This window comes from Podarcis cretensis (assembly GCF_951804945.1).
Source record: "Podarcis cretensis genome assembly, chromosome: 1".
NCBI classification, from domain to species: Eukaryota; Metazoa; Chordata; class Lepidosauria; order Squamata; family Lacertidae; genus Podarcis; species Podarcis cretensis.
The window spans coordinates 8,982,842-9,007,373 of record NC_137170.1 but is presented as its reverse complement, the minus strand read 5'-3'; the positions used below and the strand labels follow the sequence as shown (position 1 = coordinate 9,007,373).

General features: G+C 43.5%; 1 protein-coding gene across 1 annotated transcript in view; it reads left to right on the top strand.

Moving 5' to 3' along the window:
• The first annotated feature begins 1,635 nt into the window (after positions 1-1,635).
• The window catches only part of CCDC175 (coiled-coil domain containing 175), a 40,147-nt gene continuing 17,250 nt past the window's right edge, over positions 1,636-24,532 (top strand). Inside the window, exons 1-10 of the mRNA XM_079991948.1 lie at positions 1,636-1,778; positions 6,787-6,872; positions 7,446-7,557; positions 9,022-9,157; positions 10,232-10,460; positions 13,024-13,146; positions 15,887-15,996; positions 21,144-21,225; positions 21,716-21,852; positions 24,037-24,147. Of these exons, the coding sequence (XP_079848074.1) occupies positions 1,700-1,778; positions 6,787-6,872; positions 7,446-7,557; positions 9,022-9,157; positions 10,232-10,460; positions 13,024-13,146; positions 15,887-15,996; positions 21,144-21,225; positions 21,716-21,852; positions 24,037-24,147 (1,205 nt within the window). The 5' untranslated portion in view covers positions 1,636-1,699. The remainder of the gene's footprint in view (positions 1,779-6,786; positions 6,873-7,445; positions 7,558-9,021; positions 9,158-10,231; positions 10,461-13,023; positions 13,147-15,886; positions 15,997-21,143; positions 21,226-21,715; positions 21,853-24,036; positions 24,148-24,532) is intronic.

Genomic DNA, 24,532 nt, shown 5'->3' with positions numbered 1-24,532 from the left:
TGTTTTGTGATGGGGGAAGGAGGATGGGAGTATACAGTAACTGTACACATGCTGTTTTAAAAAAACCAAAAAGGCAGATATCCCACCTAGTACATATAAGGAGAGGAGTAAAGCTGATAGCTGATCCAGCATTTGACTTGCTGGGATGTACTGTAAATCTATAAGGCTATGTATGAAGCTGGATTTGCACTGCACATGAAGAACTCATAGTGACTTCTCTTGAAGTGTTATGGTTATAATCAACCAGAAATGTCCCTCTACTGACTTCTCCATTCTTTATATTGTCTGTTCATGATGATTTATGCACATGACATTTCAGGGTAGCCATCTGCAATCCTGCTTTCAATACTATTTCCACCTGCAGAAGTTTTAGAGTGGTCTTGCTGTTTCAGTGAATATCTTATAACTTTTTTTCTGAATCCTGTAGCTTTTCAAACCACAATTGGTCTTTTTGTGGGGGCGGGGGAGGTTGATCCACTTTTGTTGTGCTATAGTCCCTCCAGACAGCAATAATGTGGTAGCCTTGGGAGAGCACTGCAGAACAATTAAAAAAGCAGAATAACTCCACCGTCAAGTAGATGCTGCAGAATATATATACCTGCAGTGAAACTCGAGTCTGGAGCAGCTCCGAGGGGGAAATACATCATGGAAAGTTGTATTTCAATTTTCATGGTTCTTGAGCATAATTCAAGAGGCTAGCAGCTCAGATGCTACATATTTTCGCATTTGTACACACAGAACCCCACGCACCAGCTTATGCTGCGTTGTTACACTGTATTTTTGTAATTCAAGAAAATCTTTAATAAAAAATATATTTAAAAAGATGAGAAAGAAACTCGGGGGTGGGGGGAGGGAGCCACATATTGCAAGGAAAACATTGTGGAGAGGAGTGTTGTCTTGGGGCCAGAAGAGTCTGTAGGCTAAACCACAAATAGTTTGCCCAGCACAGGTGATAAAAACCACACATAGTTTCAGGACCTTTTCATATTGCTTTTAAACAAACCGCTTTGAGGGTGGTTGTTTTTTGTTCTCTTTTTTCTCCTTTTTACAACCTGGCGGTGTATACATTTTATGAAACAAATAATTTAAAAAAAAATTCTTTTCCCTTCTATGTCAGTCATCATGTGAACTGAAAGGGGGGGGGGAGCTAATAATGATCAATTCATTCTACTTAGGATGTGATGATTAGTTAGACGTGATCATTAAACAGGGAAGGTAAGGTAGGCGCATTATTGCACATGCAAGTGCACACGCTGTTTAGGAAGTTTTTAATGCTTAATGTTTTAGCATGTTTTTAATAATCTGTTGGGAGCTGCTCAGAGTGGCTGGGGAAACCCAGACAGATGGGCGGGGTATAAATAAATTATTATTATTATTACTATTATTATTATTACTATTATTAATTTTAAAAGCACCCCTTTAAAAAAATCAATGAAAGCCTCAAACAAACAAAAAATAGGGAGAAGGGTTCTGTTCGTTGTTTTTAAAGCACGGGCAGCGCATTTGAAGCGTCTGCGGTGTTGCTGCCCGGCCCCTGCAAACAGCGCAGCTCCCTGCAGGCCTCCTCAGAGGCAAACCCCACCGGATCCCATGGTTCTTGCTCCCAGGCAGGCGCGCGCAGGATCGCAGCCCGCGCGCTAGGCCGCCTTTCGTCCCGTTGCCGTGGCAACCGCGCGGCCTAGCCTGGCTTTCGGCCGCCATGGATCCCCGGCCTCCGCCCTGCACCCGACCCGAGTCCACGGCGGCAGCGACGGCTCTGGGCCACTTGGGCAGCGTGGGTGAGCTGCTTTCCCTCCTCCGCCCCGCGGGAGCAGTTTCCTTCCCGGGGGTTCACAGGAATCAGGGTTTCTTTTTGGGGGGGAGAGAATGAGGGGAACCCCCAATTTTGGCTTTTTTTTTGGCGCACAGCTGGTGCTGCTCTCTGAGCTGGAGTGGGGAGACATTATTCTTTCCCGCGGCCAGCCCACTATCTGTCTGTCTCTCTGTATCTATCTATCTATCTATCTATCTATCTATCTATCTATCTATCATCATCTATCTATCATCTATCTATCTATCTATCTATCATCTATCTATCTATCATCTATCTATCTATCTATCTATCTATCTATCTATCTATCTATCTATCATCTGTCTATCTATCATCTATCTATCTATCTATCTGTCTATCTATCTATCATCTATCTATCTATCTATCATCTATCTATCATCTGTCTATCTATCTATCATCTATCTATCTATCTATCTATCTATCATCTATCTATCTATCATCTATCTATCTATCTATCTATCTATCTATCTATCATCTGTCTATCTATCATCTATCTATCTATCTATCTATCTATCAACTATCTATCTATCAATCATCTATCTATCTATCTGTCTGTCTGTCTGTCTGTCTGTCTGTCTGTCTATCTATCTATCTATCTTTCTATCTATCTGTCTGTCTGTTTATCTATCTATCTATCTGTCTGTCTGTCTATCATCTATCTATCTATCTATCTATCATCTATCTATCTATCAATCATCTATCTATCTATCTATCTATCTATCTATCTGTCTGTCTATCATCTATCTATCTATCTATCTATCAACTATCTATCTATCAATCATCTATCTATCTATCTATCTGTCTGTCTGTCTGTCTGTCTATCTATCTATCTATCTTTATTAAATTTAGATCTCGCCATCATTTAATCTGAACTCCGCCTTCCTATGGTTAGAGCCATGCTCAAGGTGACTTGCCAGCCAGATGGGCGGGGTATAAATAAATAAATATATGATGATGAGGAGGAGGAGGATGAAAAATAGCAGAAGTAGTCATAAACCATAAGTAGAATAATAGGAGTGTAGAATTGGCAGGGATCCCCCAGGATCATCTAGTCCAGCCCAATGCACATCGAGAAGCATCCAGTCATAATAGGGTTGCCACGTTCAAAAAGTAAAAATCAAGATACAAAAATTTGCCGAAATCTACACAGGTTGCCATACATCCAGATTTTCGTGAACAATTCTGCAATTTCCTGCCCGGAGGGTTTCCGATGGCCGAATCCCAGCTATGTCTGGGAAATTCCACATGTAGGGCAGCCCATGATTGAGCAATTTCCACATAAATCATAGAAGTTGGAAGGGATCCTGAAAGTCTACTAGTCCAACCCTCTGCTATGCAGGAATCTCAATGAAAGCATCCCTGACAGATGGCCACCCAACCTCTGTGCTTTGTGGTGTAAGAAAAAAGCAGAAGCTTAGCCCCCCCTTTAAAAAAAAATAATAATTTTTATTAAGTACAAATTAGAAAACATACATATTTACAACAAAAGAAAATACAAAGGAAAAAGAAAATACATATAACCAAGGGAAAAAAATTAGAGAATACTTTGCCTCTTTTCATATTTACAGTTATTTAAATAAATAATAAAATAAATAGCTTAGCCCCTTTTTGATTGTCCTTTTCACCCTTATTAGTCCTGATTGCTGTTGTCTTTTTAAGAGCACTCCTGATGCAGAAAGTTAAATTGAGGGTGCTTTCCTATGTCCTGCTCATTTGAGCGTTCATTGCAGGGAGGTTAGATGAAGCTGACGTGTTTTTATTGAGCGGGTTTTTTTTTTATTTGTTTGCAAGTGGGGAGATTAGACGAAGTTCCATAAATAAAGCGCCACCCCTGCCCTGCATCATTTTTCCTTTTCACTTTGGGAGAGCATGTTTGATGAGCCAGATCTCCAAATCGGCTTTAATTGCCCAACCTAAATTTGCTGGAATGTGATTGAATCTCCCAGCCAAAAACAACCATTTGAAACTGCCCTAAATCTTCTGCATTTTTTACTTCTGTAGTACATAAAGCTTGCCTCAGACACATAGCAATGAATTCAAGCTGTATCGCTAAAGCTGGTTTGGAGGTCTGCTACAACAAGCCCACTTCCTTCCAAAATTGGACCTTTTGCAATAAGGAAAGTGACAGGAAAATGCTCAGTTGACTTCAAAATTATTCAAAATCACAAGCAAAGGAATATTTTTGACATGTCCTGAGGTTCCCTGTGCACGTTAACAAGGTGGTTGTAATACTATTAAAACAACAAGCTCTGAAAACTTTGAGAATCCAAATTTGTATTAAAAACATAATTAAAAACCTTAAGGAATCCCTTATTCCCCCCTCGGAATAAGTATGCTATTAATAACTATGCTATTATTAATAATTCTATTAAAAGAAGTACCACAATCTTGTTGCTAAACTCTGCCATTATTGCTCCAAAGTAAGTAAGAGTAATGCCAGCTGTACAAAAACATCTTCGGGTACACAAATCTCACGTCCGGAGCATACCAAATCCAGATTAGAAGTCTGTTATAGGAGGAATGGAATAGTTGATGATGCATCTTCTGTGCAACATATGCCAACGATTCGTAGTAGCTTTTAATTATAGCTAGTGGAGATTTCACCAGACTGGACTTTTCTGGGAATATGTTGCAAGGCTCATTTCAAAAGTTGGAGGCTGTGAATCTTTATGGTTGTTTTTGTTGTGTTCTCACGAGAGAGACAAAATTGATTTCTGTCATTCAGAACTACTTGGAAATATGTTGAACGCTCTTAGGATGATACCGCTGAAAAATGGAAGCTGGCTCAGGAAAGCTGATAAAAAGAACTTGCCTAAATAGGGATTGCAACACTTTTTACATGAATAACAAAGCCACCCTTTTGTCACCTATTCTAGGTTTGATAATCTAAAGTGCTGGGAATCTTGGACTGGCAGTATGATGGTGGAGCCCAGACATCTAAGGGCCAAACTATATATTCACTTAATTACACAGTGTGAGGTTTTTCCGTAAATAATTAAGAGCCCAATTTTTAATGGGAAGGCAGGATGAGGAAACTGAACACTAAAGCCCTCCTCTCCCTGTGCTTTTCCTTCCCAGTAAGACTCAATCTCTCCTATGCTTGCAATTATTTAAGGAAATGATATGTGGCTGTATGCTGCATAATTATGTGAATATAATTTTGGCCCTTTATTCTCTGCACTGCATTGCAGACTGAAAGAACGATGTTTCTGATCTCTGCTGTACTGCAGCGCCATCACCACCAATGGCCAGAAGGTGGCATTGCAGCTCCCTCTCCATCAGGGAACTGCTGTTGTGTAGAATCAGTAAGAGTTTCATCTGGCCCTATAAAGCTGCTGATTCTGGCTTACAGTTCCTCATTGACTGCCTTCTTCCTTTTGACTGTTTGCCTCTGGGCCACCAGCCCTGACAGTGAAATGTAAGGTATCGAAGAGTGTGTTGAATTGAACCATTAGCAGATTATTGTAGTCAGTATGGCAGGAGATGACATAACATCACAAGACAGCTGTAAATCTTAAGTGCGGGTGAGTTCCCTTTTAATGCGCTCATTGGTACATAATATTTAGCAGCTGGCAAAAGAAAACTAAAATCTGTTCCTTTCAGCTGATCTGATGCATAAATCTCGCAATCTACCTCCTAGATTGCCACACTGTCTTCAAATTAGAACAGCATTTTTAATTAACGTGAGGACCCAGGTAACAGTCCGAGGCAGCATAATTTCAAGGCTCACTAGCCAGATTATTTTTTCAAAAAACTTGCCTTGGTTGGAAGAACCTTGAGTGCCAGCTAGATTGAACAATGTGACATTCATTTATATGGTATACTCAAAGGCCCGATGAGCATTATCATTTATAGCTCTAACTGGTAATGCTACTTTGCGATTAACTCAAATAACATTTAGTTTATTATCTGTTGATCTGTAGTTTCTTTTTTAACCAAGCAGAGTTCATGAGACCACTGGGGAAGACCAAGGTCAACATGATTTTGACTGTTTATAGTCTATTGATATTTTTGCATGCTGTGTGATATTTAATGAGGCACATTTGTTCTGTTTATGAATATTGGGTTTATTTATACTCTTCATGTTTGGATTTTAATTTTTTTGCTTTGGATACAGCTAGAGATCCATATTGTTCATTTTTAATTGGTACCATATTACATTAACTTTTTTTGTATTACATTAGCTTGTTTATATTCTTTCATTACGCCTTTAGTTCGTCAAGATTTACTTCCCTTTGACATTACTTACCCCTGGAGAAATTACAGCTGGTGGTGGTTATTATTTTTAATTTAATAAAATGTATTATGTGCCCTTTACCAACAGGTACCCCAGGTGGGTTACAACAGTATAAAATTCAGAATTGAAAACTGTTAAAACAGATTAAAGTCATAGGGATAGGGTTAGTTCAGAAAGAGCTGAGCCCAGGCTTGGACAAGACACTCAGCCAAAACTTAGCTTAGCTCAGTGTGCCAGCAGAATGGAAAGGCCGAAGTAAAGCAGCTGTGAGCTCCTTTCTGGGAGCCAACACACACACATTCACACTATGACAAAGTTTGGATTAGTGGGACATGCAAGCCAGGCCAGTAGGGTTCTGAAATACAATTGGTTTCATCTTTGGCCCTCTTTAAGAGCCAATTGAAAACATTTTAATTCTCCTTGAGTTTTGGGGGGACTGGTGGGGGATATTTTGCTGGGTGGAGCTGCTGCTGTAATGCTGGAGATGGTTTTGGCATTTGCTGCTGGATATTGACAAGTAGGCTTTGAATAATATTGCTGGCTGCTATTTTGTCTTGTGTTTACTGTAAATTTGCAAATTGTTCAATTTAGTAATGTTTTGTTGTCCACTCTGGGATCATGAAAGAGATGAAGGGTGGGATATAATAACAAGTAAATCTGAAAGCTGCAGCATATTACGAAGATTTAAGATTCTATTATTTCCCCAAATTTTATTTAGAAAAACAGCTTCAGAATGAAGGGCTTGTGTTCAACAAGGAAACTGTGCAGCACTTTGAAGATGCTATTAAATCCATCAAGAAACTGGTAATGTCAGAACTTAAACAAGCAAAGCTTTGGGACACATAAAAAATAGGGAACTGTTCATTTCTCTGATTACCAAACTTGGACCTGATCAGATGAGTTGCCTTGGATTTACAGCTGGTTATTTGGGATGCAGTCAGCTGCCTCCCTAGACCATTCTGCTGCTTTACTAGAATTTAACAATCAGAGAGGGTCTTTGCTAGTAGATCTTCAGTCTTCAAGAGCCATACATATAGCTTGAAACTGACATTCTGTTCCATCCTACACCCAGGGCATTGAGTGCCTTGTGTCCAGGATACCTCTATTACTCTAGAGCAGGCATAATATTGCGCACAGGACAGTACCATAGCTGTCAACGTTTCCCTTTTCTTGCGAGGAATCCTATTTGGAATAAGGGAATTTCCCTTAAAAAACGGAAACATTGCCAGCTATGGACAGTACCATGTTGAATGTGCTTCCCAGAGCTAGTGATCCTGGTTTCTGTATGTCTGCTCTCAAATAAAACTGGAGTGGTACTTAAATTAGTGCAGGCGTATCATGCTGAATTTCATTTTTCGGCCATGTGTCCATTTCTAGGAAGAGGAGAGGAAACATACTATTGAACTGTGGGAAGAGGAGACCATCAAAAACAGCAATCTCCGTGTCCAAATCAAAGGGTTCCCAGAGCTTGTAATGAAGGAGTTTGAAGGTATTTCAGAGTCATGGGATAATAGCATGTAGCAGCAGATATAATGTATTTGTAGCGTGTATAACCATTCATTTAAAGCATGATTGATTGAACTTAGGTAGTTTAATTTAGTGGCAGAGTTTAAACTTTGGACCACAGAAGATGGGATATTGTTTTTCTCAAGGGAGCAGGGACATGACAATAATAATACTTTAAAGAAAAAAAGAAAGCAATTATCTGTTTACACACTCTCTCTTATATATCTGCTTCCCCTCCCTTCCCATAGATAATGTGAATGAAATAGCATAAATAAAATGATAAAACCAATATATATAATGAGTTCTAGTGTTAAAGCTCTGCACATTTCTGGATCCCTGATATAGCCATCAGCGAATGCAAATAGGTTACATGAAATATTAGTCTGTTGCAAAAAGTTCTTTTCCCATTAGGTTTTGAATCGCCTTGTTTTAAAAACTTACTGCTTCAGGGGGCAAAAAGAAGCGCAGAGAAATTGGTTGCAATAATTATTACGGAGGATTAGCGTTGTGAGAAGAGTGGGATGCCCACAGAGGCAGCGTGCAAAGTACGCTTCGTTATCAATTGTGAAAGTTTTCCCTGTGCGTGGACTGTAATCCCTGTGGGATTCCTTGAAAAGGAGGGGTGGACCATGACTCCCGGGGGGGGGGGTGCTGCCCCAGGAACCTCATGCTGGAAAGGCAAACGAGTGTTTAGGGAGGAGCCATTGTATTGGCTTTAAGAGGGGAGCAGACAAGTTAATGGAGAATAATTCTAGGAGCCAGAGTTGGCCCTCCAGGCCACCCTATCGCACTGGCACTGCTTTGCATTTTGAGTGGTTTTGCCTGGCTGGAATGTGCCCTTGAATTCAGGATCTGCATCTGACCCTGGGTTCTTTCACCCAGGTGTACCTATCAATTGCCTCTCTTTAAATGTAGCTACCCTGTGGGTTAAACCACAGAGCCTAGGACTTGCTGATCAGAAGGTCAGCAGTTCAAATCCCTGCGATGGGGTGAGCTCCCGTTGCTCGGTCCCAGCTCCTGCCAACCTTGCAGTTCGAAAGCACGTCAAAATGCAAGTAGATAAATAGGTACTGCTCCGGCAGGAAGGTAAACGGCATTTCTGTGCGCTGCTCTGGTTCGCCAGAAGCGGCTTAGTCCTGCTGGCCACATGACCCGGAAGCTGTACGCCGGCTCCCTCAGCCAATAAAGCAAGATGAGCGCCGCAATGCCAGAGTCGGCAACGACTGGACCTAATGGTCAGGGGTCCCTTTACCTTTACCTTACCTGATCTCTTGGGAGTGTGTAGACTTCCTGATGTTGCTCTCATGGGATGAGTGTCAGAGCGGCTACACAAAGCCAGGAAGTCAGACAGAAACACCACACAGGGAATTTTAATGATGTGTGTGTGTGCGCGCGCACGCACATGGGTGTGCGTATTTGTAAGCCTGTCTTACATTTCTTGTTTCAGAACTCGTGGCTGCTGCTCAGCGCTATCGTTTTATCAAGATAAATGAGACTGAGACGTCCATAAACGAGATCTCCACTGCAATAGAATCGGCATATTCAAAGCAGACTGTCTCTAAAGACCAAAACGCTCACCTGTGGTAGGCATGATTTGTTCAACCAAAATCATAGCATTGGGAAATTGTCCAGCCTAAATTGTCCAGTGCTAAAAGTATCCCTGATGGGTGTCTTGAAAGCCCTCAAGAAAGTAGATTCTATAACATGACTAGATAATGTTGTTTCATCACAAAACTGCTATTAATAAGCTCTATCTTAATGTTTAACCTAAAACTGCTACTCTCTTATTTATACACATTGGGCGGTGTACAACTAAATAGTTGTGCTTGTGCAAGGATTAGCACTAGAGAAATCGGATTTCCCTCTTTCTCCTCCCCCTTCATGTACCTTGTGCTGTTCCCAAATCTGCTCCAGAGGGTTGGGAAAACCTCTAGAACAGTTTTAGGGTGAATGCTGGGTGTGGGTGGGTGAGAACGTTCCATTGCTCAAGGAGAATCCTTGCAATGAGGGAATTGTTTTGGTTGTTACTTTGCTTTTATGTTTTTATATTGCAAACCAGACTGTGATCCTCAGATGAAGGGTGGTATAGAAATTTATTTTTTCTAAAAAATGTGTGAACGGAACATTCACTTTATTGCTGTATTGCCTACAGCCTATTGGCTTGTGTCCAATGATGCTCACACAATTCCCTCTTCCCACTGCAACACCTTGTGTCCTTTGCAAAGCCACTTCTGGGGGTCAAGGCCCCCCCAGGAAAAGCCTGGGGTGAGAGGTGGAGGTTTCACTGGGAGGGGTGAAGTGAGGGGAATCAGGTGGCAGCTGCTTGCGCAGAGATCCGTCATGTATCCCAGGACCTGTCTTTCCTGATGTTCCTAACCCTCAGGGGAGGCATCTTAGGGAGCTGCAGTGGGAAAGAAGAAGTAGCACATTCTCTTTGCTTAAGCATCCTTGCATGTTTACTGCATTGGATACAGCTCCTTGTAGCCCTTCCCTATCCTCAATCAATCAATCAATCAATCAATCAGACTCTCTTGCCCTTTTCTGGGTAGCATAGCATAAGATAAAGTTGCAATAATGTGATGGCACGTTTCTGCTGTTCTCTGTCACCATGAAGCAAATTTGATGTCTCAGCACATCCCATGCCATTCTTTTGATAGCGAGGAGGAAATGGAGTTGTGGGCTGAGCACGAAGAAGCTGTTGAATTGTTGAACGAGACGATGGAAGCAAAACATAAGGTCAACATTGAGATAAATGAGCTTCACAATTTGAAAAAATACGAGGAGGAAGAAATCGGCAGGCAAGAAAGTGCCATCCAAGAGCTGAAGCAAATAATGGCTCAAGAGGCCTCTGAGTTTAAAACAAAGAAAGAGTGGCTATATGCACAGGTATGTTTTCTGGAATTGCAGTTCCATAAAGAGACGCTGCCTTGCTCGGACAGTATCAGACCATTGGGCTGTCTGTTCCAGTATTGGCACAGCTGTCCACAGAATCAAACAGGTACCTGGGTTACCTTAAACAGGCGATGCCTGGGCAGTTTGTGGAAAGCACCTTACAATTTAAGGATGATTCTTTTGGTTAGTTTTTATGCCCCCATGCCATAAAAGCTGGCCTGTCTCCCTACCTACTATCTCAATGATAAAGAAACAAATTGCCCTGGTTGGCGGTTAACCATTAATAGGGTTTAAGTTTATTATTATTATTATTATTATTATTATTATTATTATTATTGATTGTTTTTATTGAAAGATTTACATGGACAACAAAGGGACATGTAACATCTGTTGTCAAGTCATAGAGTCCTTTTTACAGGTCAATTACATTCCGTGTGAGATGCTGCTATCATAGGCATTGTGAGGTAGTGGAGGGAGGGAGAGAGAGAAAGGGGCAGATAATGATTTTTAATTCTTTTGCATAGTGTATGTGCAGAGTTTTGTGTCAGCGTCAAGTGGATAGGTTCTTTCTTTCTCCATTTGTTTTTGTTGGTGGTGCAAGAGATTGGAGAGTCTAGAGCATGGTTGGTTGTATTCAGTTGTTTGCAGTGAGTTTTGTCTGTGTGTGTTGGGGGTGAGGGGTTGTTGGTTCTCAGCCATACCGATTTGTATGCTGTCCGAGGGGTTAGGTTGTTGTCTTGTTGGGCTGTAATAAAAGGAAGCCAGCCCAGGGTGAAGGCATCCTCTTTTGTTTGTCCTCATGCTGGTTTCAATTTGTTGGTTAGCTTTTCTAGTACAGTTGTTTCCCACACAGTTTGGTACCAGCTCCCAGTTAAGACCATGCTTCCCTCTCCCATGTCTCAAGTGTTAGGCCTGTACTAACTTACAGACAGAAATGTAAAACAGCTACTCACCAGTAACGACAGCCACATCCCAGAGATACAGAGCATTTCCACACAGCAGTTTATGGTGGACTTGGTGCTACACGTGCATGCAATCTCCCCCCCCCCCATTCACACGATGCCCTCATCAAAATGCCACCCCTCCCCGCTTTAATCCAGCTCTCTACAATTTCCATGTTTGGGGAGTGGGATTTACTACTTTGATTTTCTATTTTTAAAATGGGAAATAGTATGCAGTGGCATTTTGATGAGGACGACTTTGTTTGGATACTGCACAAAAGGGCCAAGTCTACCATAAGTCTTCTCAGGTGCAGGGATCAGGTTCTGCAGCAGGCCCAGATACCGGCTCTACCCCAATGTCAGCACTATGGCAGGTTCATTCACCTGCTCATCTTCCAATGTATACAGTCATACCTCATGTTACGTCCGCTTCATGTTACGTTCTTTCAGGTTACGTCCCACAGTGACCCAGAAGTACCGGAAAGGGTTACTTTTGTGTTTCGCTGTCCGCACATGCGCAGAAGCACAAAATGACATCACGCGCATGCGCAGAAGCGGCGAATCGCAACCCGCGCTTGCACAGATGTGCCGCTGCAGATTGCGTTCTTTTCATGTTGCGAACGGGCCTCCGGAATGGATCCCGTTCGCAACCAGAGGTACCACTGTATAAGTCATTCAGACCAGTCTCTACTCAGAAGAATATGGAGCTACAGTTCTGGTATCAGAATGGATTTTTATCAAGCTACATGTTTTAATTGACTCAGCAGTTCCAGGACGACCAGTTCCATGGGCTTTAGTTCAGATTCCTGCACTGCAGGGGGTTGGACTAGATGATCCACAAGATCCCTTCCAATTCTACAATTCTATGATTCTGTGACAGTGCTATTAACCCAACTGCTTTATGTGAATGGCAACTGTTAAAAATGCCATCACGATCTGTTCTTTTCTGCATTTCAATTCTTTCTGACCTCATGGGTTACAATTCTAACAACTACAACAATACAGATAACTCAGAATAGCACTTCATGCATCTGATGAAGCAGACTATAACGTATTTTTCTGCGTATAAGACAATGTTTTTAATGGGTGGGTGGCAAGTGAGCAGGCGGATGATTTGTGGCGGCGGTGAGCAGGCAATTGGCGGTGGTGACATCCCCCCCAGAAGAGTTCAACAACTCAAGAAATATTGATTTCTTAATTTTGGGTTCAAAATGCAAAATGGGGGTCATCTTATATACAGTAATTCACGAATACTTTGTGCCTTCTTTATTTCTGATGCAAGAGACTTAACACGACAACTCCTCTGGAAGTCATTGGTAGAGCTATCCTTAGTAAATTTATCCAACTTTTAAAAACAAGTATCCTAGTATTCATTACCTCATGGCAATGAACAATTCTGTACCTATTTTTTTTAAGCAACAACAAATGATATAACGCTTCTGAGTGTTAACAAATCAACAGCAAGCTGGTCTGCTTTTATTTAGAATATGAAAGATGCATCTCCCCCTTCCCCAAAGAGATAGACACAGTTAGAAAGAAATATACCCCTTTCCCATCAAGCGCTAAACAATACATGGAGAGTTGCTCTGCTTATATTAAAGTTGTTCTGACTGTAGATTGAAGAAATCAAAAGTAGGCTTGCGGCCAAGAAGATTGAAGGTGCAGAGAAGAAAGAAGAATATGTAGAATTGTATAATGTATGGAGAGATATGCAGAGGGAAATTGCTGAGCTTCAGAAGGTAAAAGAAATTATGTATTTGGGTAATGAGCTATTTGGTAAACGAAGCATAATTTAATTACCATATTTTTTGCTCTATGAGACGCACCAGACCATAAGACGCACCTAGTTTTTGGAGGAGGAAAACAAGAAAAAATATATATTCTGAATCTCAGAAGCCAGAACAGCAAGAGATCCCTCTTACTGTTCTGGCTTCTGGGATAGCTGCGCAGCCTGCATTCGCTCCATAAGACGCATACACATTTCCCCTTACTTTTTAGGAGGGGAAAAGTGAGTCTTATAGAGCAAAAAATACGGTACTTGACAGTATGGGGGACAGGCAGAAATGATCCAGTGAGCGCTTGATTTTAGAATGAATTGGGGTTGCACACAGGAGCACTGCCTGGTGGATTTGCATCCTAGTAAATTGGGAACCGAGCTCCTAATATCGTTGTGGGCTTTGGCATCGGATCGCCAATGTTTTGGACGTAGCCCTTCAAATCTTGTCTTGAGGTGATAGGCAGAGCAGCCACAGGTTTTCCTGCTCGATCCCTCCCTGTCGTTCGGAATCTGCTTCACTTGCTGCGCCAAGCAGGACTACAGATGGTGGATCACAGTGCTGCAAAGGGATGGGCAGGGGGAGCTCTGAGCTTTAAAGGCTGTGCGCAGTGGCCAGGATCTCAGGGGGGGCCACCCAATCTGTGCTTCAACACAATGTACTTGAAAGTTGTGGAATGGAGCTTTGAGAAGGTGGGTGTTAGGGGAGGGGTAGTACCTCTGGTGGGGACACGTCATGCTCCTTCTGGGGTAGGTTTTTTTATTATATATAATATTTATTCAGATTTTGAAGATTACAAAAAAGAACAATAAAAAAGAAAAATAACAAAAACATAAAAAATATACACAAACAATTAAAAAAGAACAGATCAGTCCTTTACGTAGCTTTCTTTCCTTTGCTTATTTCCTTGACCTCCTCACACCTCCCTTTTTTGTATTCTAGTTCAATTAGGTGTTTCAGCAAATCCTTTCCAGCTTTGTTTTTATCCTAATAATTTATCTTAATATATTGTAATTCTCGTCTTTCACCAATTAATAAATCAATTTTAACCTAATCCTTTATATCATTTCTGCTAAAACCACATTACTTCATTCCAACAACCTTCTAACATTCCTTAATTTTACAATGTTCTGTAAATAAACTTTGAATTTTTTCCAATCTTCTTCCACCAACTCTTCACCTTGGTCTCGGATTCTGCCAGTCATTTCCTACCCTTCTGGGGTAGTTTGTCCACCTTTGGTCCCCACCTTGCGCTCAGCTCTCACCTGTGGCTCCTAGAAGCTGTCAGCATCCGACAGTGGTCACACCTCAGGAAATGGCTTTGACTGGCCGGCTAAACCAGGTGAGGGTAGTCAATGGGTCTCAAACATTCATTGAGTTAGGGACTTCCCTGCATGCGAAGACAGGCTCCTGCAGAGTGAGCAGACGAGACCAACAGTGGGTCCAGCAGTCAAGAAGGCGGTATCCATACGTGCTGTAGAGGGAAGTGAGGGGCAGGTGGGGCTTGTCAACCTGGGAAGGGAGCCCATTTAGGAGAAGGAAAACCGTGATCTTAAACCACTGCTGCCTTATGGAACATCTCTGAGCAAAGAAAAGGCTAAGGAGTAAACCCTACACAAATCCAGAGTGGAGTCTCTATGATGGTTGGGTGGCACTTTGTACTCCTCCTTCTGGTAATTCTTGTAGCCAGGCTGGTGCCAGACGTAAAAAGGTAAAGGTAAAGGTACCCCTGCCCGTACGGGCCAGTCTTGACAGACTCTGGGGTTGTGCGCCCATCTCACTTAAGAGGCCAGGGGCCAGCGCTGTCTGGAGACACTTCTGGGTCACGTGGCCAGCGTGACATCGCTGCTCTGGCGAGCCAGAGCTGCACACGGAAACGCCGTTTACCTTCCCGCTGGTAAGCGGTCCCTATTTATCTACTTGCACCCGGAGGTGCTTTCGAACTGCTAGGTTGGCAGGCGCTGGGACCGAGCAGCGGGAGCGCACCCCGCCGCAGGGATTCGAACCGCCGACCTTTCGATCGGCAAGCCCTAGGCGCTGAGGCTTTAACCCACAGCGCCACCTGCGTCCCTGGTGCCAGACTTAGTGCTCTGCTTTCCTTTGGACCAAATCAGCAAGGCCGAGAGGGGGCGGGTCTCAGGACCTCCATACATACAGTACTGCCCAGGCTTGGCCCTTTGAAGGTCACTTCCGTGCTGCTAATGCAGTGGTTTGACTTCACCCCTAGAGGCACACTTCATCGTCTCTTGAGACAGAGAGATGCCAGCAACGAAAAGGTTGGCCAGTCAATTTACAATATTTGCCTGATCAGGAAGAACTTTCTGATGCTAAGAGCTGTTTGACAGTAGAACGGTTTCCCTCTGAAAGTGGTACGTGGTACACGCTCCTTCCTTGGAGGTTTTAAAGCAGAGGTTAGATGGCCATCTGTCATGGATGCTTTAGCTGAGATTCTTGCATTGCAGAGGGTTGGACTGGATGTCCCTCAGGGTGCCTTCAATCTCTACAGTTAATATGGTTCTATATGATTCTAGGACCAGTGTGCCAAGCCTGGTTTTAATGCGAAAACCACCCTGAGCTTGTTTGGATTGCAACCATAATTCCAAATACAAATCTAAATAATCAGAAGCACATCTCTCTTAAAGCAAGGACACAATGCTTCAATAGGAGTGTTAGCAGTTCTGAATTTCACTTTTGCATTTCGTAGCTCCACAGTTCTCAGAGGGGTGAGCTATCAGAACTCTTCAAGAACATCAGACAACTAATTAAAACATATGAAGCAAAAAAGGCAGAGAAGAAGGATCTCATAAAAAAAAAGTAAGCAATTTTTTTACATTTCTTACATTTTTATATGATTTTTTAAAATGTGAAATTTATCTATTTATTTTAAAAGGCCAGACAATTGCTCTGGTATGAAACAAGATATGCTGCATATATTATTTTCCCAATCCATAGGTTTCAAGGCACAACAGAAGCTGCTTTATTATACCAGATCAGACTATACATGCATCCTGGTCAGCGCTTTCTGCATTGACTACTGACAGCTGTCCAGGATTTCAGATGGAGAAAGGCCTTTCTAATAACATGTTCCCTTCTCCTTTTTAACGGGAAATCCCAGAAGCTGAACCTTCAAGCTGAGCCTGCATTCTGCTGATGAGCTCCAGCACCTCTTTTGTGCAAGTGGGTGGGGTTCAATAACAAGAACAATAATAACCATTCACATTAAAGTGGGGTGCAGAGTGGGGAGACAAAGGACCATGCTGCATAGGGAAGCGACGGAAGGTTAGGCTGCAGCCCTGTTATTCTAAAGCAGCAATGCAGCAGCAAGCAAAGGCTCTAGCAGCTCAGTCAGCTGCTTGTGGCTGGAAAGCCAAACAGGATGTGTGTGACTGTTGCCATGGGAACAAAGGGGCAGTCCATTCTGTATTGAGCACCGGATGTTAGCTCAGTGTGTGTGTTATATGACCTGTACTGGAAGTACATGGGTGGAGTTTATTCTTACTGCTGTTGAGTGCAGACATGTTTTCTCTGTACTGAAGTGAAAGACAGAAATAAAGGATGTAAATAGATTTCTGTCTGCTTCTTTCCCCTCCCTGGGGGACACCAAAGGGGAGAGAGAAGGAACGGTCTGTTTTTCTCACAGCCTGAGAAAAATCACCGAGACCTCGCCAGCTTATCTGCCGGGAGTAGCAGCCGGGAGGTCGCCAAGGAATATCTGCCAGTGCCTACGCTGTGGCACATTCCTCTGACCGAGGCAGAATTCCAACAGTGGTAGCAGAGGATGGTTGCTACGATCCATGGGAGTCTGCAAAGATAGTAGCAGAGCTGCTGTTTTCATCGCTCCATGGAAGCCTGAAGCAAGAGGCTGTTTCTCTGCAGCCAGAAGCTGACCAGAAGAAGATGACAGCCAAGCCACGGAGCCCAAAGGTATGAGATTTTCGGGCTTAGAAGTGTGAATGCAGATTGATTCATTCTCTGCTTCACGGGGAGCAGCGTTTCGGGAAAACAGCTCCAGTGAGAAGAGACCTGCATTCCAGACATTCTTGTGGTTTCTTGTCCAAGGGAAGGAATGCTGTTGCTTAGCAACGCAGGCCAGTTTCAAGATAAGGGCTGTACAGTCAGGCTGAGCCTCAGAGAGGCAAAAACAGCCTATGTTATGATTACGCTCTCACGAACTGTTGGAGCTGCCAGGTGCACAAGAGTGTAAACAAGCCAGCTATTGGATTTTAGAGGCTTGTGTTTGAGAGTTAAATGCAAGGGCTTAAAATGGATGCCAGGAAGGGGGGAGGTCTGCCTTCTCCGCCCCTTTTGACCAATGACAATTATGCATCTTGGTCTATTAAGATGAAGGCTCTGCTGCAGCATCAGAGACTGTTTGAGGTGATTGAGAACCCCATCCCTGCAGCACCAACGCGTGCTTGGGAGTCACAGGATGTGAAGGCCAGAACGACTATAATTCTGTGTGTGTCAGATTCGCAGCTTATCCATATACAAAGTTTAGAACATGCGAAAGACGTTTGGGACACGCTGAGAAGGACACATCAGAGAGATGCAGGTTCTTCAGCGTTGCTGTATTTTGAAAAGCTGACTAACCTGAGGCTTGCGCCTGATGGAGATGTTCAAGCGCACCTGACGGAAATGAAATATCTGCGTCAACAGATGGTGGAACGTAATTTCCGTCTGCAGGAGGAAGTGTTTTGCTTCATGGTGATAAACAGCCTGAATCGGACTTACAAAACCGTTGCCAGTCAGCTGGGGTCCCTCCCAGCGAATGATCTCACTTCGGAGAGGGTCTTTGCCGTGGTTCTTTGTGAACATGACAGACTTGCCGCCCTGGAGGTCAAGGACAGGGGGAGGGAAGAACGGAGTTCTAACACCCCCACTGCTGTTGCTACTGGAGAAAATGCTGTAGCTTTGAACGTTGTCCGATGTTACAATTGTGAACAAACTGGGCATCTTCAGCGGACCTGCAAGAAGCCACGTCAGAACAGAAGAGCCAAGGCGAGCTCCACAAAGTCTGAGGCGTCAAAGGTCATACCATCCCAAAGGCAAAGACTGCAAAGGCTTTGATGTCGCTAAAAGCCACACCAGAAGCGGGGAATTTCTTTGCCCTAGACACCGGGTGTACTCAGCATATGTGTCGACACAGGGGACTATTTTCGACGTTTAAGAAGCAAAGCTTCGTTGTACAACAAGCCAACGGTCAAGAGCTGGAAGCCACCGGAATTGGGACTGTGTATCTTAAAAGTCTGAACTTGACTATAAACAATGTTTATTTGGTTCCAGAGTTGAAGTACAATCTGCTCAGCGTTTCACAGATCGCCAAGAAGGGACTAAAACTGTCCTATGATGATGAGAACTGCGAGATCTACAAAGATGGAGAGCTGTATCTTTCTGCCGAAGAGAAAGATGGACTGTATTTGTTGACTTTTGATCAAAGTGATTACATGAATTGTAATTCTAACATGATCTCTTTTGCAGGTGTAGCTGAGAAGAGCGCCAAGCAGGTGACCTCGAGGATCAACAGGGCATTTCAGCGGGTGTATGCTGATGTGATTGGTCCTCTAGCACCTTCTAGAGGCAATGCAAAGTATTATCTAATATGTGTTGATTCTTTTACAGGTTTTGTCTGGATTAATCTTTTGGAGAGACCAAAAGACGCCTTAGAAAGGTTTAAAGAGTTTTGTGACAAAGTTAAAAATATGCATGATGCTGACATAGATTGTCTTTGCACAGATGAGAAGCCAATTTTTCTCTTACAGGATTTCCAGAGGTTCCTGAAGAAGAAAGGGATAAGACACAAAATTGCTAGTTCCGAAGAAGCTTGGAATAGATGTGTCTGTGTTAGGGTGAACAAAGAATTGCAAAAGGGAATGCAAGCCCAATTGCTTAGTTCACATCTGCCACATGAGTACTGGGCTGAGTCGCTGATGTCATTTTGTTATACGTGGTTGAGAAAGTTTTCAAAAGAATTGGGAAGTTCTCCTTTTGAGAAACTGTTCCACAGAAAACCTTCTGTTGCCCATTTCAAGGTTTTCGGGTCTCATGTGAGAACAGAAGCTCCGGGTGGAGTAAAGAATGCCAGAGGCATTTTTGTGGGTTATGAAAAGGGTCTCTACAGAGTAATTTTGTCTGAATCTGGTCAGGTGATTCTCACAAAGTTTCTAGAGAGTGCTCCTGAACAGGAGAGAGTGATTGTTCACACATTTCCCACAGGAGATGATGATGATTCTGATGATGATGATGATGAGTTTGATCTTATTGAGTTCAGTAGTACTGATGATGACAGCGATAGCTCAGACAGCTCAGTTGTCACAGTCATTGAGAGGAAATCTCACATAATGACTAGACCCTCAGAAGAGGAGGATGAACCACTGATTAAGCTTAGTACTGGTTCTCCAGAGAGCTCAGAGGCTGAACCAGAAAGCAGAGAAGAGCAGCACCTCTTACGTAGGTCTGAAAGAGCAACGAAGGGTGTACCACCCAAGAGGTATTCAAAGGAGTTTGCAAACCTAGCTATTGCATGTGTTGCTGTTGTAAACAACCAAGGTCAAATTGAAGCTGTGTCTGAGTCAGAGACAAAGGCACAACAGAGAGTTGCTAACCAAGGTAATGCAGATGCACTCATTCCTTGGAAGTCACACAACCAGAGAGGTACATTGGTAAAACCAGTGGCGGGTAGTTCCAAGGGTGGAACTGAAACAACAGGGGAATGTTATAAGTATAACAACTGTTTGTTTTCTTCTCTGGATGACGCTTTGCTCGCTGCACGCATTGATACTTTAGGGGGAGTATGTTATTCTAAAGCAGCAATGCAGCAGCAAGCAAAGGCTCTAGCAGCTCAGTCAGCTGCTTGTGGCTGGAAAGCCAAACAGGATGTGTGTGACTGTTGCCATGGGAACAAAGGGGCAGTCCATTCTGTATTGAGCACCGGATGTTAGCTCAGTGTGTGTGTTATATGACCTGTACTGGAAGTACATGGGTGGAGTTTATTCTTACTGCTGTTGAGTGCAGACATGTTTTCTCTGTACTGAAGTGAAAGACAGAAATAAAGGATGTAAATAGATTTCTGTCTGCTTCTTTCCCCTCCCTGGGGGACACCAAAGGGGAGAGAGAAGGAACGGTCTGTTTTTCTCACAGATGGAGAAAGGCCTTTCTAATAACATTTTCCCTTCTCCTTTTTAACGGGAAATCCCAGAGGCTGAACCTTCAAGCTGAGCCTGCATTCTGCTGATGAGCTCCAGCACCTCTTTTGTGCAAGTGGGTGGGGTTCAATAACAAGAACAATAATAACCATTCACATTAAAGTGGGGTGCAGAGTGGGGAGACAAAGGACCATGCTGCATAGGGAAGCGACGGAAGGTTAGGCTGCAGCCCTGGGTATAAGCTCTATTAAAAACAAGAGGACTTATTTCTAGTGAGTAGGCAGATATAGGATTGCTCTGTTCTTCTTCTTTGGAGATCACTTGTAGCCAAGTAAGATTGCTTTCCATGAACACAGTCTTAACAGTGAGTCCATAAGTGACTGTGGAGGCCAATTTTGGATCCACATATCCTTCCACAGTGGGGACATAGGTTTCCTGGCGGAAGTTGATCATGGTGAGGGTTTGCCAAATGTGCCTTCCTCTTAGCATGTTTCTCCCTTCTTGAGTTCGAGTGTCTTCAAAGCCCATGACGCCTTTGGTCAAGGCTGTTCTCCAATTGGAGCGCCCCCAGGCCAGTGTTTCCCAGTAGTCAGCTTCGCTCACAAGCCCACTCACCACGACAAGGTGATGATCCAGCGAGTATGATTGCTCTGTTAGTCTTCCAGCTGCAAGGCCAATACCTGACTCTCATTTTTACGTATTGCTAATAATTCTGATACTGCAGTGCTCTTAAAATGGCAGCATGCAACATCCAATGGATGGCAGTTCCTTCCTTTGCGCAGAAATAGCTTGTCTTAATTATTCTATGTTATTCTTCAGGTCCGATCTTACACATGAGGCAGCTAAAATGGGTACAGACTTCGATCAGGAAGCAGAAGCGCTGCGACAACGGATAGAGGAGGTATGAAGACAAGGATATGTATCCTTTGACAAGCTGTTCTCCTGACTCGAGAAATATTATAAAGCGGTGACTATTGGCCCCAGTCCAACAGTGTGCCCTCTTCATGTGCACAGTTCCCTTTTTAAAAGGGCTCTAGCTGTGCTGATTGATTTGCAGGGCTGGGGCGGGATTAAGTCCAGATTTTGTTCCATCCTCGAAGCAACTGCGGTGACGTAATAGCGGCTTCTTTCACAGGTAGACAAAACCCCGGCTACTGACTTGAGCTTGAGAATTGCCACGCAGGTCCCCGTTTGCCAAGGGATTTCTCCTAACTCCCAGGCATAGCTGTCAGTCCCATTATTTCATTCAATTAAATCATAGATTTGCCACATTGAGAACTAGACTCGATGAGGTTTCGGTCTATTTTTATGTTCTGTGGTCCTCTGAAAGTGTAACTTTTTGACAACATTTTTGTTCAGTAAAATTAACCAGCACTGCAATTTGTTTCTAGGCTGAAGAGAAGCTGGAAACGATCATGCGAGCCTATAGAAAGCTAAAAAACGAAAACAATGCTCTCAGCACACAGTTTAATATTTTATCTGAAGAGGAAGATCAGGCCTGTGCTCTAAGAGACCAGCTTGCGGAAGAGTACAGTGACTTTTAGTGACTTGTTGAATGCTACTAGAAGTTCAAGGTTCTATTGTAGTGCTCCATGATAAGGAACCCAGCTCTTTGAATGAGATTTCTTCTGTGGAGAAGAAAACTCTCTATAGTGCATTGAATAACACTTCACTTAAGAACGTGTAAATCAAATGCAAGGGCAGAGATTGTTAAAAGTTCAAAAGTGGTCCTTTAATACAGTTTGTAAGTCGCTATAGGGATGTCTTGTGTGATTTGGGCAGAGATGTCCTCCTAGTTCCCATGCCCTACGGTTAATGAGTATGTAACTAAGCCTAAGCATGTGAAATTGAAACAACTGTAAATTGCTTCTGTATTTACCCCTGCCTCCATTTCTCCCCATGTCAAATTTTGGAGCAGGGACGTACTCTCTTGTACTCCGTAAAGCACCTCGCCCCCTGAAGCTAGTCGTCACCATTAATTTCAGTGGGGATAGTTGAATACAACCCACTGAAATCAAATAAAGCTGTCAGGGTGGACTGCTTGTAAATGAACAGGTTTGCAGGAGATTTGTTCTCTGAAGCAGAATGCTGGCCAGTTTCAAACTACCCATTCCCCAGTGCTGATGGTTGCTAGCCCAGGCTGGCTAATGGGGTTGTCACAGAAAACAGAGCCATCGTGCCACCACAACAATAAACCCCTGAAGCAGGAACTGAGGTAGTACTACTACACTACTACTAATAAATTTTATTATTTTAATGCTGCTCATCTGACTGGCTTGCCCCAGTTACTCTGGGCGGCTCCCAACAGAATATTAAAAACACAAGAAAGCACCAAAGATTAGAAACATCCCTATACAGGGCTGCCTTCAGATGTTTTATAAAAATCTGATAGTTGTTTATTTCCTTGACATCTGATGGGAGGGCGTTCCACAGAGTGGGTGCCACTACTGAGAAGGCCCTCTGCCTGGTTCCCTGTAACTTCTCGCAGTGAGGGAGCCACCAGAAAACCCTTGAAGCTGGACTTTAGTGTCCAGGCTGGATGATGTGGGTGGAGATGCTCCTTCAGCTATATAGAGCCGAGGCCGTTTAGGGCTTTAAAGGTCAGCACCAACACTCTGAATTGTGTTTGGAAATGTACTGAGAGCCAGTGTAGATCCTTTAGGATCGGTGTTATATGGTCTGAGCCACCACTCCCAGCCACCAATCTAGTAATTACATTACCACCATATGTAATGGGTTGATCTTACTTAATTAGGGGTGTGGCGCCTCATACTTGGGGCCCTCAGGCCTTTCAGTGCAGCTTCCATAACTTTCCCCAGTCGGTTCTCCTGCCCCAGGCCTGTTGTGTGATTTTGCCTGGCTGCAATATGTCCCTGAACTGAGATCATGCCTCCTGCTTGCCTGGGAGGAAAGAGGCATGTGTTAGAAAAACCTGTGACCTTTGCATGCCTACTATTTAAAAGTCATATTATTACTCCATTCACTTCTGCCTCCAGCCCTGCTTGCCACCAGCATGCAGACCCAGTGTATCCCTTGAGCTGGAAGAAAGTTCCTCACCCATGTCTGGAATTTGTGGCTGCTTCTGGCCTCTTCTCTGTAGTCCCATAAGGGGAAGTGCATTTCAGAACATCCCGTGTGAATTAGGCAGAAATGCCCTTTGAAGTAATTGGACACCAATGTAATTGGGATCCTGTGGCATGTCTGGTGCTGTAATTTCACCATAGGTTAAAAGTGGTGTTTGGGGGAAAAGCATTAATTATTAGAATTTATTTACTGCCCTATACCCAGAGGTCTCAGGGCGGTTCAGGCCTTCCTTTGTTCTCATCATCCTTATGTAAACGAACTAGTCTTGAATCCGTCTCCTGAGTATATATTATTATGGTTATTATTATGAGCTAGGGTAGCTCAGTTGGTAGAGTATGAGCCCCATTTTGGCAAAGGTTTCCTGCACTGCAGATGGTTGCACTGGGAGACCCTTGCAGCCCCTTCCAATTCTATGATGCTATTATCATGGCTTGGGAATTCTGGGAATTGACCAGCTCTTCACTTTATCTTGATTGTCCTGTATATTATTTTCATATGTTGTAAAACTGCCCCCCCCCAAAAAAATATTTTTTTAAAGTAATCTTTTAATGAAGAGAAATAAATATCTAAAATAAATTGCACATGACCAGATGTGTAACTGGCTCTTCCCTTGCCCTTCCCTTGATAGATTTGAGAAGTTGTCCAACAAGCTCACCGAAAAGCTTGACCTCGTAGCAAAGCGCTTGGTGGAGTTGAGAGACCTGGAGGAGGAGACGGATCGCCTGCAGAACCTCTATGAGTAAGTTCCATTCTGAGTGCTTACCTGTTCATAGACCATCAGTGGCTGCTGACCCTGATAGAAATGCTCCACATCTAGTGCGGAAGGCATCACGCCTCCGAATAACGGTTGCTTGGAATTGCAAGCCCTGGGAGCGCCGTCTCATTCAGGTCTTGCTTGCGGGTTTCCCAGAGGCATCTGGTTGGCCAGTGGTGTAGCATCAGGTGCTGGTGCCCGGGGCGGGGTAAGTGTGGCGCCATCGGTGGACTGGACAGCTTAGTGGTGCTGGGCTGCTGAGCAAGGAACTTACTCGCAAGCCAGAGCCCAGCAGAGGAGAGAGACAGAGATTCTGCCACTGCCTCTCATTCTCGCCTGTCCCTGGTTCAGGTCTGACCCAGGAGTGAAG